The following is a 17641-nucleotide window of genomic DNA, read 5'->3' as shown; positions in this document are numbered from 1 at the left end:
TTTGTATTTTTTCTTGAGAAGCTAACCTAGTGTGACATATGGAAAATACGTGGATGTCAGACCATTACAGAAACATATGTCCCACTTGCTCCTTGTTTTCTCTGCTAGCAAATACCAGCAGAAGAAGATTACCTGCTCAGGATTTTTCTATTTGGACTTAATAATCTCATTCCCACTGCTCTGACCCAGCTTCATGCTTAGCTGTGATGTCTTATAGGAGTGCTAGATGCAGAGCACGCTGCTGGACTTCCACAAATATTAGAGGTTCACAAAAGCTTTGTGCTTGGTGTTCTTTCTTATGTCTGTGATTCTAGCCACAATGAAGTAACATAAAGACTGAAATGACAAAGTGACTTGTCAATATGAAAATGTCCAAAATGTATTTTATACTCTCTTACGTGAATGACATCAATACAAGCAGGACCTCCTTAGGGAGTCCTGCCATATTGACTTAGCCACCAGGAGCTTGGAGTTGAGGTGAGAAGCAGTATTAAATTTTAACTACTCTTTAAATAATGTTTTTAAAATCAATAATGTGGGCCCTGAACCCTTTGCTTTCCAATTGCATTTAATTGTGGATGCCACGAAGATGAAGTTTTACCTGCTCTTTTTTACCCTATTTATCTGGATTCAAGAGAAGCATGTCTTCACTCTTCCAAGGTAAATATCTGCTAATTGTGCCGAGCTTTTAGTGTGTGGTGAGAAGGACAGGGAAAGTATTGAGGAAAAATAATTCCAAGTTGCATAAGAAAACATTTGGCAAAGGCTGACATTTATTTATGACCCTTGTAATTGGATATGTAGTTCAATTTAACATATAGATGGTGGAGGAAATGAAATTATTTTAAGTCTTCTTTGCATCCATAAATCCTATGTTTTTAATCATATTAAAATTATTCTTTTTGGTCTCAGTGCAAATCATTTCTGTTCATTAAGTGCTTTTGAATTATCAGTAAAGGGAATTCTGAAACTTAATGGGAAAAAATAATTTGCTTCATTTGCCTTAAAACAAGTTCTTAAATGGATTACTTCTTGAAGTAGAAAGGGAAACCATTTCAGAAAGTGCTAACAATCTGTTTTCTTTTCAAAGCAGCTTTTATGATTGTTTTTCCAAGCATAAATCATTTTTGAATAACAATTTGGTAATTGTACAATGTTTCAGAAACACTTTATCGTTACCTATTGGTAAACTTCAGAAATGCCCTGAAACCAAATGCTTTCTTAAAACACAAGAACATATGTCAGAGATGAAGACAGGCAAAATGCTTTTATTTTCTGCACGTACAACATGTTTTAATAGGCAAAACTAAAAGTTCTTCATGTGGTGATATTAAGCAAAGCTGAACAACCTATGATTAAATATAACCTGCTCCCAGGACTGAAATACCTACACAAAAACTAGTGAATTACGACTCACAGCCCTTCTGTGACTCTGCACCACATGCCAGTGGCAGACCTGAACACCACTAAGTTCATGCCTTAAAAAGAAGACCTTTCACCCCTATGTTGCAATCATATTTTCTTGTGGATTGCTATGGAGGTGTGAGGATTACAGTGGGGGGACACTTAAATATGGTTTTAGGTGAATTCACTGGAACAGTATTGCTCTGTGCTACTTGTAGGTTCATTTATTTAATGTTTAAATAAAACATCTGACCCTTACAGAAGAATATGACATTTCCCATTGGAAAGCATGAGTCTAATCCTCCCAGCCCCAGTTATGAAAATGGCTAAAACAATGAGATTTAAAAGGTGATGCATTCTATCTGACTTTTATTTGAATGCTAGTGTTGGAGGATTTCCCAGGAATGCATTAAAGCCTCCCTTGCAAGGTTATAGTGTGATTACTGCATTTGGACTTCTATAACAAATACTCAACATTGTGAGACTTGTGGAGAAGTTAATAACACTGGAAAGGCACCTACCTCACGTGTAGGAAAAGGGACAAGGCTAGAGGTTGAGAGTCAGCAAGGTGGGAGTAGAGAGAGCCCACAAAAAGACATCTGTGCTCCACGCAGATGAACATCTTACATGGTCCAGGAGAACAGGAGAAGATGCTGGCAGCACTCCTCTACTGACACTGCCTGTTAGAGCCAGGGTAAGACATTCAGCTGAAGACAATTAGGAAGGCCTCTCTTCTGGAGATGTTAGTCAGAAAGAATATGCAAGGTTTAAATGAAGCCATGTTATGAGGACAGAGAGACACATCCATGCTGATGCCTTGTTTTTGTGGGCCTATGTAATGTGATGCTGACAGCCTTTCTAGTGACTAGAAATGCAATGGAGATGAGGGATGAAGAGCCTGAGATTCCTGCAGAAAGCTGGCACAGATTTATACCTATGTGTGAGGTGGTGGCCCCTGGGTGGGATTCATATGACTGTATGGGATTTCTACATAGTTCTGCATGGGAATAAGTCCACTTCACCTCACTGTACAGTTAGAGGAGAAAAATACGTGTATTTAGGTGACAGTTCATTCCAGGTTTGCACACACACCTAAATTAGCTCAGTTTAACCTGACTCCAAAATGCCTTTTCCTTTATTAAGACAGTGCCTAGCTCAGGTGAAGATATCAAATCCATCTAAACTGAACAGTAATGCATCCCACTCACTTTGTCATAGTTACAGGGTAAGACCTGAGCATTGTAGTGTGGGGATGGCAGTGGGACTTTTATTTTCCCAGAGGTAAAAAGGAGAAGAGAAAGAAATGTCAGAGCCCAGTGGAACCCTGGCAGGAAGCTGGAGAAGAACAAGAGGGATCCTTTTAAGGACAAACTCAAAGAGCAACCAGGGAAGCAGGATATGAGAACAGAAAGTGAAAGAAAAGAGGTGTGTTTAAGATGACCATGTCCAGCTGTACGGGTGCAGCAGGCAGGGCAAGGAAGCTGAGGGTGGAGGGTTGTTTCTGAGATCGGTATAAAGGCAGTAATTAAAGCTTTTGTCTGAGTGTTAACAAGAGTGGGGCAGAATACAGATGAAAGGGTATAATGCCAAATCAAAGCAGAGGAACTGAGAAACCCAACAACTACAATTTTGGCTGTTAATATTCCCCATGTTAAAGATGACTACAAGTGCAAGGACAGAATTTTGATCATCTTGTTCAGTGTATTCGGCCTATTATGAGAGCTATAGAGGAATTGTACCAGCTGAAATATTTGTGCAACAAACAGTGGAGTACAAGCACATACCAGCTTTCTCATTTTGGTACTCAGGATGTGGGAATCATAGGATGAAACCAGATCCAGCAGGCCTTTTCTGGTCTCCCTGTGAAAAGACTTCCCCAGCTCTGAGAAGACAAATTCACTTTTAACATAGCCTCAAACACAGACTTCAGAGTGGACTTACCTAAAGAAATAGGCAAACTGCCAACCTTGCCTATCCCTGATTGCTTCTTGATGCTCTGTCAAATGATGATGGAGGCAAAAATAGGGTTGGCATATTGGTTCTGCATGAGAAACAACAGTGATTGCTTGGAGCCTGGCTAAAAGCAAAGATGAATCTGGTTGCCAGATGATGTCAGGTTTCTGCTTGAAATCAGTCACAACAATGAGCTGTGACAATCACGTTCTGCGGCTTGAAAACACTAGTTTTGAGACCCCTTCCTGTTTTCTTTTCAGGACAGTTTTTGCAGATAGGGGTCTGACATTCCGTGGAGTCTCCTTCTTCTACATACAGTAATTATTTTAATGATCTATCCAGTGCAATTTTGAACTACATGGTTTGCAGGGCACTGAAGATCAAGGCTCAATTTACAATGCAGAGTGGTATTTTTTCTTTCCAGAAAGTGAATTCCATTTCTGTCACCAACAGTGGGATCAAGCATGGAGTAGCTGGGAAGCACCATGTCATGTACAGCACATTCGGACCATGGTTTTCAAGTAGAAAGGGAATATAAGTTATCCGGCAAAGATGGGGAGGACAGTGGTACAGACCAGCTGAAATGTTACTTGGCAGAGATACACAAATAGGGAGATCAGAAAAACTTGACCAGAGTAGGAATGCACATCTACAAAACAAAATCCACCAGCGCTGTTGCACTATGGGGAGTGGGGCTTGTGGCTGTTACGCTGGTGCCAGCTTTTAGTAGCAATCTCAGCATCCAGCAGTAGATATTGGCTACCACAGCCCTGTACCACCTCTGTCATGGATTTTACCGATTTGCAGAAGCAGAGGCTGGAACAGGGCCCAGCATCTTCACTCTTGAATCGTCTTTGAGTTCATGGCAGCCAAGCCAGGGAAGATGAGAAAGGCCAAGCCTGCTTCTCTACGTTTGCATAAACTGGAGCTTTTCCAAATACCTGTGTTTTACTAAATACCCTTATTTTTCAGGGATGAAGTTTTGTGGGCTCTCCCACAAACAGATGAACAAGTTGAAGACCTTCAGAATTTACTGAACACGACTGAGGTAAACAGATTCTTCTGTCTCTCCGGTCTCTAGGTCAAACTTTTCCCTCAAGTGCCCTAATACTGCTTCTCCTCCAAAAGAAAGATTTAGCCCACTTTCATTCATTTGTTCTAGTACAGCAACTCAATAAATGCTTGGTTTTCATTGCTCCACTACCTCCTGATTTACATGAGGAGACCCCTCCAAAATGTTACAGTAATGAATTATATCACAGCTCATATTTCTGCAATTGATTTTGTATATTAAGACACTGTCAAATTGGCAAAGCACCAGCACACAGTAAATAGAAATACAATTGCTAGGCAACCTCAGCACTTTTGACCAATGCAATCCTGACCCATGTGTCTTGCAGACCTTTGAAGATTAGGACTGCATTTTTGTGGTATTTTTCTTCAAGTAGCATTTAGAATATAAAAATATCTTAAACAATACTTTTTATTATTCTTACTTCTGTCTTTCATTAGATAAAAGAGTATTTCATTAAATTGAGACATCTCTTCATTTGCCCAATCACACCCTCCCACCAGTTTGAAGCCAACACTCTGCAACAAAGGTGTAACCATTCCTTCAGAATGATTGAGGATGTGTTTCAGATGACTGAGAGCTTTCAGTGGTGTCAATGCCCCGTCTTATTTTGTCTTTCTTGGCTCCTATTCATTCTATGTCCATCCCAAAATCCCACTAGTCTTCTGTTGTCTCTACTACCATCTTCTAATCCTTCCCTTAAGTTCTTAAAAACCTTTTGATAGCCTTCCTTGCTCTTTTCCATCTCCAGAAGTCAACTCACATATCCATATCTTTTGCTGTACAAATATAAATCTCCCCTCCTCCAACTTTTCCTTACTACTGTAATTCTTCACTTTCTTGTTCACAGGAGCCCCAGGAAGTCAGGAAGAACAACCCCACCACAGTCAGTGCAGAGAGGGCATGTGATGTTTCCTACCGAGTCACTTATGTGAATATACAAAACAAACATTTTTCATGGGTTATAAATTGGGCAATTTTTTTTCCACGGCTATAAATTGGGCAAGTTATAGAGGAAAACAGAAAGGGGGGAATAGGAAAGGGAAAGGGTAAGGGAAAGGGAAGACACAAGCAATACCTCCCAACAAATTGTAACGTCTACAATTTAGCAAAAAAGAAGCAACACAAAATTAGCATCTTACAGGAGGAATTATCAGGCTAATTATAGGTGGCACTTCTGCAAAAGTTGGGAAGTAAAAACATAAGCCAAAAGAAATGCTTTGTTCTTACAGCACACACATTGCATGCAGCATTCATCAGAAGACCCAGACACAGGAGCACCTACAGGAGCCTTTTGTAGCTGCCCGTGGGGCAGAATTGACCATTGCTGATGATGGGTAAAGAGAACAATAATCATATGCATTACCAAAGTTTCCCATTTACCCCCATTCATTGCTCCTCTGCCACCTCAGCTGTGTTAATCCAGAGTTGCTTAGTTTTCTTTACTCTCAATTCAAAGAATGTCTATGCCAAAGAGAAACTACACCTGAACTGGTGCACATCAGTGCACACAGCAGGCTAGCCAGGGCAACAGGGAAAGCAACATCCAGCTTGCTTCTTGGATGGGTTTTCCAAACAATGCTGATCCATGTGATGCTGCCGCTACTCTGCCAATAATGTTTCAGATGGCTACACTGAGACTAACTCAACCATTCGTACAGCACCTTGCAGTAACACATCCAGGGGCCAAATGTTTTACCATTTATTGCTCCAAAGTCTTGATCAAACACATGGATGAGTTTTCTGTATGATTTTGCAGACACGTTCTCTCTGAGAAATGAGGTCAACAGCTGACAGGTGATACATGTCTGGAAACATGGTGCCCTAAGCTGGATACAATATTCCTGGTGCAACTGCACCAGGAAGGAAACAAAATAAACCCTATTGTCTGGTGACTCCATTCTGTATGATGCCATAAAAACGGATCCAAGAGTTATGCTGATTTTTTTCACACTCTAATTTTATGCCTAATTTTCTGCTGTCACCCTTAGATCTTTTTGCATTATTAGTTCTAAAGTTTCAGTCTTTTATCGAATATGTTGGCTTCAGATTTTATGATTGTAAAATATTTAATTTTACCAAGAAGAATCTCATTTTCTTATTTTCCTCCCATGTCTAATCTCTGTATTGCTGCCTCAACTTGACTTATATTCAAACCCCTTCTGGCATTTATTTCCTCCCTGATCAAAGTCATCAGAGAATACAATAACTACAAAGACTGGTCTGATCTTCATTAATTCTCCAAATACCCTCAGGGAAAATAACTCTCAGCAGACTTGAAAACATGTAACATAATAACTAGCTAAATATATCTATTATACTAGAAATACTATCTCAGCAAAGATTATGTTCCCGTCTTTGTTCTTGATTTATGAATTTATGTGCAGAAGTCATTATAAACATTTCTTAAATACACGCATTTCATTTCCAGCAGTAGCAGAATGCTATAACACATCACAGGCAACATTAAACTGCTCGTTTTGAGGGGTCTCTTAAATTGCAAACATATGCTTTCATTATTTTCAAAATGCTTATTAAATGTTAGTAAGAATATTTTTTCTTTCTTCAGTTAAAAAAATGAAATGTTTTTGGAAAATTTGTAGGTCATTCTCTGGCAACCTGTTGTGGCTGAAAACATTAAGAAGGACAGAGAAGTCCATTTCTATGTCAGAGCATCCAAAATAAATAGCACAAAAGCCCAGTTAAGGCAACTGGCCATCCAACACAAGTATGTATTTTTTATTTGTTGTCATGAATGTTTCTGTAAAGTTGTTTGTCATTTATTTAACAGGAGGTCGTGCTTTTCCTTTGTTATTCAGAGTCTTGATAGGAGATGTTCAAGGATTTATTGAAAAACAGACTGTCAATGACACAGTCAACCCACGCAGATCTTCTTCTTATTATGAAAACTACCATTCAATGAAAGAAGTAAGATATTTTTGTTGTAAACATCTGTAGATTCAAAGGGTGAAAATTGTCTCATGATTGAGAATAGAGATAAAGGGAAAGAAAACATCAACAGGTAATAATTATCATTGTATTTCTCAACAATTTAGAGTTTTATTTCTTGCAATGCTTTCATAAAGAAAGAAATAAGCACCAGACAAAATCTCTCATACATGTATTGTCTCAAACTGCCATTCAAAGGCAGTCAATACAGAAGAAAAACAAAGTCAAAAAACAAACATGTAAATATTTGAAACATGAAACGAATAATAATTTAACCAAATAGAACTAAAGAGGAATTTCAGGTCTATACTTGGACTGTGTTGTGATTGTATCTTACTGTTTGTTTTAAGAGAAATTAGAGTCAGGCAAGTAGTAAGTGGGCTGAATTATTCATTTTTCTTTCCCATTATGTAAAGAGGCAGGATTTTGAAAGGTAGAATGAATTTAAGTCACTTTCAGAGATGAAGGAAAACAACAGAGTATCTATATACTAACTTCACCCTTGCAGATATACCGTTGGATGGAAGAAGTAGTCAAAGTCCACTCTGATCTCCTACAGAAAATATATATTGGATCATCATATGAAAAGAGACCGCTTTATGTCCTGAAGGTACAGCTGTGACTTACTGCAAAAACTTGCCAAGTAATAATGTAAGCAAGTGATGGGGCTTGGCCAGAACACTTCCTTAAATCTATACTTAAATGCATATTTTTTGTGGTTTTTAGAAGTTTCCTGAGTTGTTCTAGTAAGGTGCATTACTGCTGCAAATGCATTTGGTGACATCAGGTTCCTTGTTGGGTCACAGTTGGCCATCATCCAAAGGCATGAAATACTGGCACAGTGGATACCCTCCTCTGTTGACTATGAAGCCAATCTAGTTTGCTGCTCTGCATAGCTGATGACAGACTCTCTTGACCTCGGGTCTTGCTGTAATCTTGGTGTTTATGTTAGGACCTTGCAAGCAGACTGAATGTGGCTGTCTGTATGTGAACATAACTGGTGGCTGCATCCTGGCCCAGGATCAGTCTGAGCTCTCCCTACAAGACAGATGCTTCTTCTTCCATCTTATTTACCCTTTCACTTCCACTTTTCTGTGGGACCCTTTACAATGGTGACATTGTAATGCAATTTCTCTTTTGTCAGATTTCTAAAAGCCAGGAAAAATCCAAAAGTGCCATATGGATTGACTGTGGTATCCATGCTAGAGAATGGATTTCTCCTGCTTTTTGCCTGTGGTTCATAGGCCATGTGAGTAGATAATCACATCTGATTACTGTTGTCAAAGCAAAGCAAAAAATCCTGATGCCATTTACCTTTGTCCAATTGCGCTCTAAGCTCCATAAAACCTTAATCCATTTACTTCCACAACACCAACACATGAGATTTGTGTCTAAGTTGCATACATAACAGTGAGTGTGTGTGCGCATGTGTGTTTGTGTCAGCAGATAGGAGGGGGTGTGTGTGAGAGAGAGAGACACAAAGTCACAGGGATTAAATGCAAATGAGCTCAAATGTACTTTCAAGTATGAAAAAAACGTGTGCAGAAAATTCAACAGAGACATTTATAATTAAGAATGGTCAGGGAAGGAGATGCCATGCCAGCAAAAGCACATTTTGATAATCTGCTAGGGCTAAGTCTTCACTGCCATGTGGATTCAAGGAATGGTCTTGGCTATGGATCATGCAGCACACAGTGCTTCACATCCATATTACTGCATCTGGCACTGCCTGGAGTGGATCGGAAGACATCCAGGGTGAGCTCAAGCTGTCCTACAACTCTTGGCTCTCTCCCTAGATGCCCTTGTAGAGCAATAGGTACCCCACACTTGCCTGCTCCAGGCATGGCATAGCTCAACACCAGCATGCACACCAGCAATCTCTGCTTATCACTTGCTGTGATGCATCACCTGCTGCTACTGCTCCTCCTGCCTCTGCGTTTTTTATTTGCGCTCCTGCTTTTTTCTGGATCTGCCTTATGCAGAGAATAAAGCCACACAAGCCACCTTCTAGCCCTGCTAGAGATACCCTCATTTCAGACCTCCAGAACATGACCAACAACACCAGCCACGCACAGAGTTCATGGGAACCAGAACATCACTGATGGGATGAGCCTGTAGAACAGGCTTAGATCGACCAGTCTTGATGTGCAGCTGCAGACCAATAGTCACATCTATCTTTATATTTTTGATATCTATACTGCTCAGGATAGTGAACAAAGGTACACCAAAAGATATAACACCTACAATTTTCACCTGGATTTTAACATACATTGCCTTAGTCTTGTTGAACCTAAGGCATCTCTGCTCTACTTTTTATGCTGAGCTGCAGGTCCAGTTCCTGTTATGGACTAGGTAAAGGTTCCTAAGGCCTTTCTGGCCCAGACAAGGTTGTCCATCTTGCTCAGTTAATATTCTGAGATATTATTTATTGTTACTTTTTTACAAAAGCAAAGCTCACAGTAAAAATAAGCTAGATGAGATTGAGACTTCACAATCACTAGTACTGTAGTTAGAAAAAACAACATAGATGAGTCCTTGAACATGAATTGTGGTTTGGTTGTGATGGAACTAAATAATGTTAATATTAATAATAATAATAATAAAGGAGAAGAAGTATTTATTCCTGTCATCAGTCACAACTATAAAGCCTCAATAACTATAACATTTGAAAGGATATTACAGGAGTTAGGGACAGATACAGCTGAATGTACCTTGTGACACACTGATAATTCCAGCCTTCAAGGTTCCATTTGAGAGAAATGCATTTGCCCTTTTCATGCTGCTCCAAATAATTACCATCTGTGCTGTCACTTTGCCAGTGACACGTCCCTGCAGCAATTTTCAGAAATAACAAGCTGAACATTTAGGTTCTCCATACCTTTGATCTAATTTACATGTTTTAAATTAAAATTTTATTTCCATATCACTCCATGAAGTAACATTTTAAAATCTGACATCAATACAGATCTGCACACATACATTAAAATCACCATCTCTCTCTAGCAAATCCTAGGCATTGTTTATAATGGGTCCACTCTTTATCATTTAATTTTGTCGTTAAGATTGCAGAAAGATTGACATTTCTCATTTAGACAAAAGAAGACCATTGCCTGAGGAAAACCAAGAAGGATTTAAAATGAAATAAGGTGGTTTAAGTAAGGTGTAAAGAAAAAAAGAAGAAAATATATGACTAAGGACTTAGTCTATTCTAATAGTAACAATCCCACTTATTTAGGTTAAAATTTATTCCTGCGTCATGGACCAACAACCAGGGTAGGTATCACTAAAGCCTTCAAAATAAGCTGTGAGACAAAATTAGCAAAGTAGATCTTACTGGCTCTTGTCATATGATTGCATTAAACTCATGACGCAACCAGAGAAATAATGTTATATACAGAAGCCATTTGAAAAGTTGCTTGTTATTTTCAGGCTTGCTATACTTTGTGCTACTTTTGTGGTATTTTGGGTGGAAGGGAGGGTTCCTATTATTTATAGAAGCAGCAAAAGCTCAAACCTTCCTATTAATAGGCTTCAATTCTATCTCATGACCACCTATTAACACTAAAGGACTGGAGTGTATCTGATTGACTGTATCAATTCAATTCCTACCCTCTCCACGGCAGTTCTAAGCAAAGAGCTACTTTGCTATTCAGCAATTTCCGTGATGTGATGTGCCTTATCAGAAGGCAGACTTGTCTGATAATTGCACAATTATTTTACACATGTCACCGGGTGCCTTTCTAGGAAGGCAAGAAAAACACTATTATGAATGCTTTTAATAAGTTTCCCCTGTGCTTTATAGGCAATCCATGTGCGTGAGAGAGACCCAACCATGACAATGCTTCTGGAGCACTTTGATTTCTACGTCATGCCTGTGATAAACGTGGATGGCTACGAGTACACATGGAGCCATCCCTCTGTATGTAGACCTTTTTTGACAGGTTGTACTGTGCATGCTTAGAACATCATTTTCATCCTGGAACTGCATACCCCAAACTCTAAACCCGTGCTTGGAATTTCTGTATCTTTGCCCTATTTAAATCACAACAAATACTGCAACTATTTGACATTTTCTCCACAGTACCTTCATGTTTTCCAATCTGCTAGAAATGCATTTGGAAATGACAGAATCTCATCCTGGTATTTTAATACTTCCAGATGTCAGGAAACACCTGTGTCAGCCTTCAGGAGCAAGGTTATAAACACCAGCACAATCTATCACAAGCTGGAGAGTGTCCTGCATCACCTACAGCACAGCCAATAACTCACTCCTTACTCCTGCAAGGCAGCTCTCTTCTCTGAGTACTTTTTGTTTGAGATAAATGAAGGTACAACAGGTACCTTTTGTCCAGGGTTTTATTTGTTGGCTGGAAATCCCAAGCTGTTGAGATGGTTCTTCGATTTTTTAAATCCTTCACTCAAGTTATAAAAAAAAATAAATCTCCTTCTCCACTCTTACTCATTTAATCTCCAACAGAGCTTGGCTCACACTTGTATAACTATGCACCATCACCTCAACAGCTGCACACCAAATTTCCAACTTTCCATGTGTTGGCAGCAATGCCTATGTTAACTCTTAAACTCACATACCTGGCCAAACTGTATGTCTTCTCCTCTCCTTCCACAGTTCAAATTACATTGAAATCAGACAAGATATGACCACTTCTTATCCTACCCAAACATTTCCTTTTATCATCCAGCCTTGCTGGCAAACAGATTGTGGTTTTAGAATCTTCCTTGGCCTTCATTGGCACAATACTGTGAGGCACAAGTGGGAAGTCACAGTTAACTAACCAGGGAGATGGTGCATTGATTTTTCCAGCTTTTTTCCTGAACACGGCTTGTGTGTCTCTTTCATTAGAATCGCCTCTGGAGAAAAAGCCGCTCAAAGCATGGTAACAGCAAGTGCATTGGTACTGACATGAACCGGAATTTTGATGCGCACTGGTGTGGTAGGACATAATTTTCTTCCTACTGTATCCCTGCCTCACTTTTAGCCTTTAAAATTCTTTATTTTGAAAATGTTTTCATTTACCATTTCACAAAGTTAATATAAAGACAAATGTAGCTAAGTATGTGTTACGAACCGGTGAAAACTTTCCCAGCTTTAGATACTTTTTATTGGGACTCTGGATTTTTTTCTCCCCAGATGACAAACCAGGGAATAGCCTCTTCCCAGCACAATAGAGATCCAGGCTCCTGTATCCCGCCCCTTGCATCACACCATGACACATTGGTGGAGGCTGCTGGTGGGAAGGAGGAAGGAGGGAAGAGATGGCCCTTGCCATGTCACCCAAGGCCTGTTGCACTATCCAGTTGAGTAGGTGTTCCACCATGGTGTACAAACTGATCACCTCAGTCATCCTTCCACAATGCCTAGCAGACCAAGATTTTTTGGGTCTTAGTGTTTCTTGTGAAGGTTATATCGCATTTATTTACTCCAGGCACTTTAGTACTTAACAAGTTTTCAATAGTCTGTAGAATAGCTATCTTAAAACGTTGCCTTATAGATCAGATCTGGCTTCACTCAGAGCTGACATTAACGTTCTATATGGTTTTCAGTCATTTTAGTCCATTGCTATACTGTCCATGGCTATTACAGGAAAACATGCATTTTTTCACTATACACTAAAGATCCTGACTGCTTCCAGAAAGTTATTTGGTCTTATTCAGAAGATAGCAGAAGCAGTGAATCCTAGTTGTCTTCTTGATAACTTGTTCCAGCGTTTTCTTAAAAATTTTGATTTGTGTTTCTTCAGCTCCCCATTGAGAGCTTGCTTTCCCCAGAGATTAAATAATCACTTAGAACCGCCCTTTTCCTGTAGTTCTCTTAAATTTTAAGACGTGATCTCACAATCATGTGATGATTTTAAATTAAGCATATTATTCCTATCTTCTTAGACTTTTTATCCAGTCTTTGAACATTTTTTTTTCTACCTTCTCCAATTGTTTCCAAGAGCATAGTAGATGAGAAATCCCAGTAGGTTTGCACAGATTTCTACAAGCATGCAAGTTCTTTCCACAGCATGGCAGAATCCATGATGTCTTGTGTATTTGCATCATACACTGCTCTTTTATTAGATGTACAGAAATGAAGAAGGAAAGAAGTAAAGGAGTAAAACTGTGCATCTTTTTTGTTACAGGTCAAGGAGCGTCTTCCTATGAATGTCAGGAGACATACTGTGGACCCTACCCAGAGTCTGAGCCTGAAGTGAAAGCAGTGGCTCGCTTTGTCAGAGACCACAAAAACACCATTAAAGCCTATATAACCATGCATTCTTACTCCCAGTTGGTATTGTTTCCATATTCTTACACTACGAACAGAAGCAAAGACCATGACGAGCTGGTAAGTCTTCCCAGCTCCTGAAGTTTCACATTATTTCAGAACTACTTACCCTGCTTGGTTAGCTTTGTAGTGAGGAAGTCACAGTTTTCTGAGGATCAAGAATTAGAAAATGAGATTTCTCTTGATGCTCTTAACAAATTAGTCTGGGCTAGTCTAGTAGTGCGTAAGTCAGCAATCTGCTTCTGAAGACTATGGAAAAATGAAAATATTTATTCCAGATTGATAACACGTCAACAACACCTGATATGTTGAAGCTGCTGTTAAAAGAGCAGAGTCACGTTGTTCTGGACACCTTGAAAATACATATATGTGCAAATTCCTCATTATGTTGTACGGTTTACACAAATTCTGAAATTACTTGGGTGTGTAACTCTGAAAAACACCCTTCACATACCTAAGCAATGAGGTGTTCTGGTGGACCCTTGCTACTTTCGTTACGGTTTTTGCTAGGGATACTTCTTAAGATAGTCTTAATGGTAGGATGGAACACATACTCTGCTTATGTAGAATTTTACATTCTTGAGCCACCAAATCATAGAGTAAAAACCCTCCCTGAAGACAGACTGCATTCAAAGCAGAAAAAGTAGCTGCTGTTTTTTCCCACTGATGATAAAACTCTGGGTTTGTCTGGATGTGGAAAAAATGTCCAGGCTAAACTGGGATGTGCTAACACAGAGTAATCAAGCCATAGGAGTAGGTGGACAGCTTAGTTATATTCTTCTTCTGTAAAGATGTCAAAATCCCCAGAGCAAGGGATTCCCTTTCCAGTACTTCCTAGCCCGCTTTCAGTGTTTCGTAAGCTCCAAGAGCGGAGGCAATGAATTCTGCTATTTGCAGCAAGGGCTTCTGCCTCAAAGTAAGAAAGGAGCAGAAATCATGGGAAGGCAATTAGAAAGCAGGTGACAGCTTTGGGATTTGCCATCTGGGAAGCCAGTGCATGCCTGAGGTGGACGGGTAATTTCATACACTGACAGGTAATTTCATGTATGACATAAGGACAGACAGTAGGAGAGTTTATAGAGGATTGACATTTGCACACACCGCTGTCATTTCAACACTGCTTTTCAACGTCTGCATCTACCATGTCACTTAACATACTTTATTTTTTAAAATAATATTTTAAAAAACATTTTATTTTTTAAAAAGAAATGTTGTATATATAAGAGGACTGTAAAAAGTACACAATTAACTCTTTGGAAGCATCCTACTTCAAAATCCCATACAGTCCAATATAGCATTTCCACTGGTAACTAAGGCCAGTGTGTTCAGAAGACATGAAAAAAAATGCAGTAATGTAAATACAGAACAAACTAACTCCTAATAACATATATATTCTGTGATGTCTTGGTTACCAATTAATTTCCTGAAATGAACTGTTTTATATACCACAGTTTAAAAAGTGAAGTTGTGACTAAACAGTAATAATGCATTTGTGACTCTTTCTCTGTAAAGTAGAAAGAGGTGCCCTAATTCTGGGCATTTAAGTTTTCTTTATGGCTTAAGGGTAGAGTTCTCTCAATTAAAATATTTTCCTGCCGTTTTTGTCAATACCACGTAAATCGTCAGTGACTTAAATACTGCGGCAGAAAAGAAAAAATATGAGACAAATGAGAACAAGTGGTTTGACAACAGTTTACTGCTATCTATATTTTTTCATCTGTCTACAGCAGAAAGGCAATCTGCAGCATGGGCATATGCTGAAAATTTTTACACATTGTGTGGGTTTTCTAGAACTTTTTATAAAAGTATTTAACTAATGCAAGATCCAGAGCACAGTGTAAATAAATTCTAACTCAATACATATTAACTATTATCACAAGGCCTTAAAGCTAATAATGTTTTCTTTAATTTCAGGACACTCTGGCAAAGAAAGCAGCTAAAGCTATAAGGAGGACAACAAAGGAAACTTATAGACCTGGTCCTGGGGCACAGACAATCTGTAAGTACGACTTTCCTGCAATGACAGGCATTAGCATGTCCTTGCTGGCAACAGAAGACAGCTTTTGAACAGAAGACTGAAGTTCTGGCTTCAGGTAATTTATCTATTTTCCCTTCCTGACATAGATTTAGCTCCTGGAGGGTCCGACGACTGGGCTTATGATCTTGGGATTAAATATTCTTTTACCTTTGAGCTACGAGACACGGGAACTTATGGATTTTTGCTTCCTTCTCGAGAAATTAAGCCAACTTGCTTAGAAGCACTTTCTGCTGTGAAAGAGATAGCCAAACATGTTCTCCAAAATTTGTGACGCTGAATATAATTTATTCCAGCATTACTGCACTTAGTTATAAAAGTAATAAAAAAGCTTGCTGCTTTATTATTTCCACATAGGCAGAAAAAAAAAAAAAGAATGACTGCACCTCCTATATTTTAGGATACATCAGTCATTTTCAACCATACCTATATATCTATACCTGCAATGGTAGCTCAGTGCACCACATATAGAGAGAGCACTCTATAAGAGGAAAATAGCACAGATGTACTACCAGATAGTGGGAGGTCCAGGTGATGTAGCCTTGAATGGGCCTCTGACCAACTACTGGGCAGACTCCATTCATAGAAGAGGTTCCTCCATTTCGGTCACTGGAGCTACTAAAGGATTTCCTTCCAGGAAAACAACCCTACTCATCGTTTCTGCTGTCAAATAAAAAGGATGTTCACATGAGAACTTTCTGCACGTTTTAATAAAGGCAAGGACACACAGGTGGCCAAACCACCAAGGGGCAGCTGCCCACAGGCACCTCCACTACAATTAGCCAAGTTCATTTATCCTGCAGCCAAGGGTTTGTGTGGCAAAACATGGGCCTTTAGGCTTTATAAGATGTTATAAGGCCCTTATAAGGTGACAGGACAAGGGGCAATGGTTTTAAACTGAAACAGGGCAGGTCGAGATTAAGGAAGAAGTTTTTTGCAATCCAAGCGGTGCAGCACTGGCATAAGTTGCCCACAGAGGCGGTGGATGTCCCATCCCTGGAAACACTGAAAGCCAGGTTGGATGGGGCTCTGAGCAACCTGGTTTAATTGAAGATCACAGAATTACAAAATCGGTTAGGTTGGAAAATATCTGAGATCATCCAGTCCAACCTATGACTGGACAACTGTGTCCACTGTGTCAACTAGACCGTGGTGCAAAGTGCCACATCTGTCTGTTCTTAAACACCTACAGGGATGGTGACTCCACCACCTCCCTGAGGTTCATTACAGTTCATTACAATGTCTAATCGCCCTTTTCGTGGAGAAATTCCTCCTAATGTCCAACCTAAACCTCCACGATGCAGTTTAAACCCATGTCCTCTTGTCCTGTCGCCTGGGAGAAGAGACGGACCCCCACTTGGCTACAACCTCCTTTCAGGCAGCTGTAGAGAGTGATAAGTCCCGCTGAGTCTCCTTTTCTCCCAGCTTAAACACTCCCAGCCCCCTCAGCGGCTCCCCACAGCACTCAAACTGCAAACACTTCACCATCTCCGTTGCCTCCCTCTGAGGCGGAGCCAGGCGCCTCCCCCGCCCTCCCCAAGATGGCGGCACAGCCGCTTCCGCCCTTCCCGCCGCCGCCATCGTCATCGGCGTCACCGTCACCGCCATCACCATCGTCATCACATCGTCATCACCCTCGGCGGTGGCGGCGGCGGCGGCGCGGGCGGCGCGAGGGCCGCCGGGAAGGGCGCGCGGAGGCGGTGGCGGCGGCGGCGGTCCCTCGGCGGCTGTCCCGGCGCGCGGGGCGGGAGCGGCGGGTCCGCGGGGGCGCGCGCCGCTCCGCGCGCTCCTCCCCCTCCTGCCCGCGCCGCTCTGCGCTCAGGCCCGGGAGGACGGACCCCCCCCTCGCCCCCTCCCACCCTCTCCGCCCCGGGCGGCGGCGGAGGAGGCGGCGGGGAGCGGCGCGGCAGCGCAAGGAGCAGGTGAGTGCGGCGGCACGGCC

General features: G+C 40.7%; 2 protein-coding genes across 7 annotated transcripts in view; both read left to right on the top strand.

Annotated features, from left to right (window-relative positions):
* Window positions 1–509: 509 nt before the first annotated feature.
* CPB2 (carboxypeptidase B2) lies at window positions 510–16126 on the top strand. 3 transcript variants are annotated; one of them, XM_064645711.1, is made up of 11 exons: window positions 510–660; window positions 4330–4405; window positions 7033–7157; window positions 7249–7357; window positions 7887–7988; window positions 8523–8627; window positions 11181–11297; window positions 12240–12330; window positions 13522–13724; window positions 15579–15663; window positions 15789–16126. In XM_064645711.1, the coding sequence occupies exons 1-11, from the start codon at window positions 590–592 to the stop codon at window positions 15971–15973; spliced, it is 1269 nt and encodes a 422-aa protein (XP_064501781.1). In that variant the 5' UTR covers window positions 510–589; the 3' UTR covers window positions 15974–16126. The 3 variants fall into 3 exon arrangements, with proteins under 3 accessions (XP_064501781.1, XP_064501782.1, XP_064501783.1); XM_064645712.1 differs by lacking the exon at window positions 8523–8627; XM_064645713.1 differs by lacking the exons at window positions 7033–7157; window positions 7249–7357.
* A 1099-nt stretch (window positions 16127–17225) lies between these two features.
* ZC3H13 (zinc finger CCCH-type containing 13) overlaps window positions 17226–17641 on the top strand; it is a 46867-nt gene continuing 46451 nt past the window's right edge. For 3 of the 4 annotated variants that reach the window (XM_064645707.1, XM_064645706.1, XM_064645705.1), the window contains exon 1: window positions 17226–17621. In XM_064645707.1, coding sequence (XP_064501777.1) covers window positions 17241–17621 — 381 coding nt within the window. In that variant the 5' untranslated portion in view covers window positions 17226–17240. The remainder of the gene's footprint in view (window positions 17622–17641) is intronic. The other variant, XM_064645708.1, reaches the window with a different exon arrangement.

Source organism: Pseudopipra pipra, chromosome 2 (genome assembly GCF_036250125.1).
Source record: "Pseudopipra pipra isolate bDixPip1 chromosome 2, bDixPip1.hap1, whole genome shotgun sequence".
Lineage (NCBI taxonomy): Eukaryota > Metazoa > Chordata > Aves > Passeriformes > Pipridae > Pseudopipra > Pseudopipra pipra.
The sequence above is the reverse complement of the archived record's forward strand: the minus strand, read 5'-3'. Positions and strand labels throughout refer to the sequence as shown.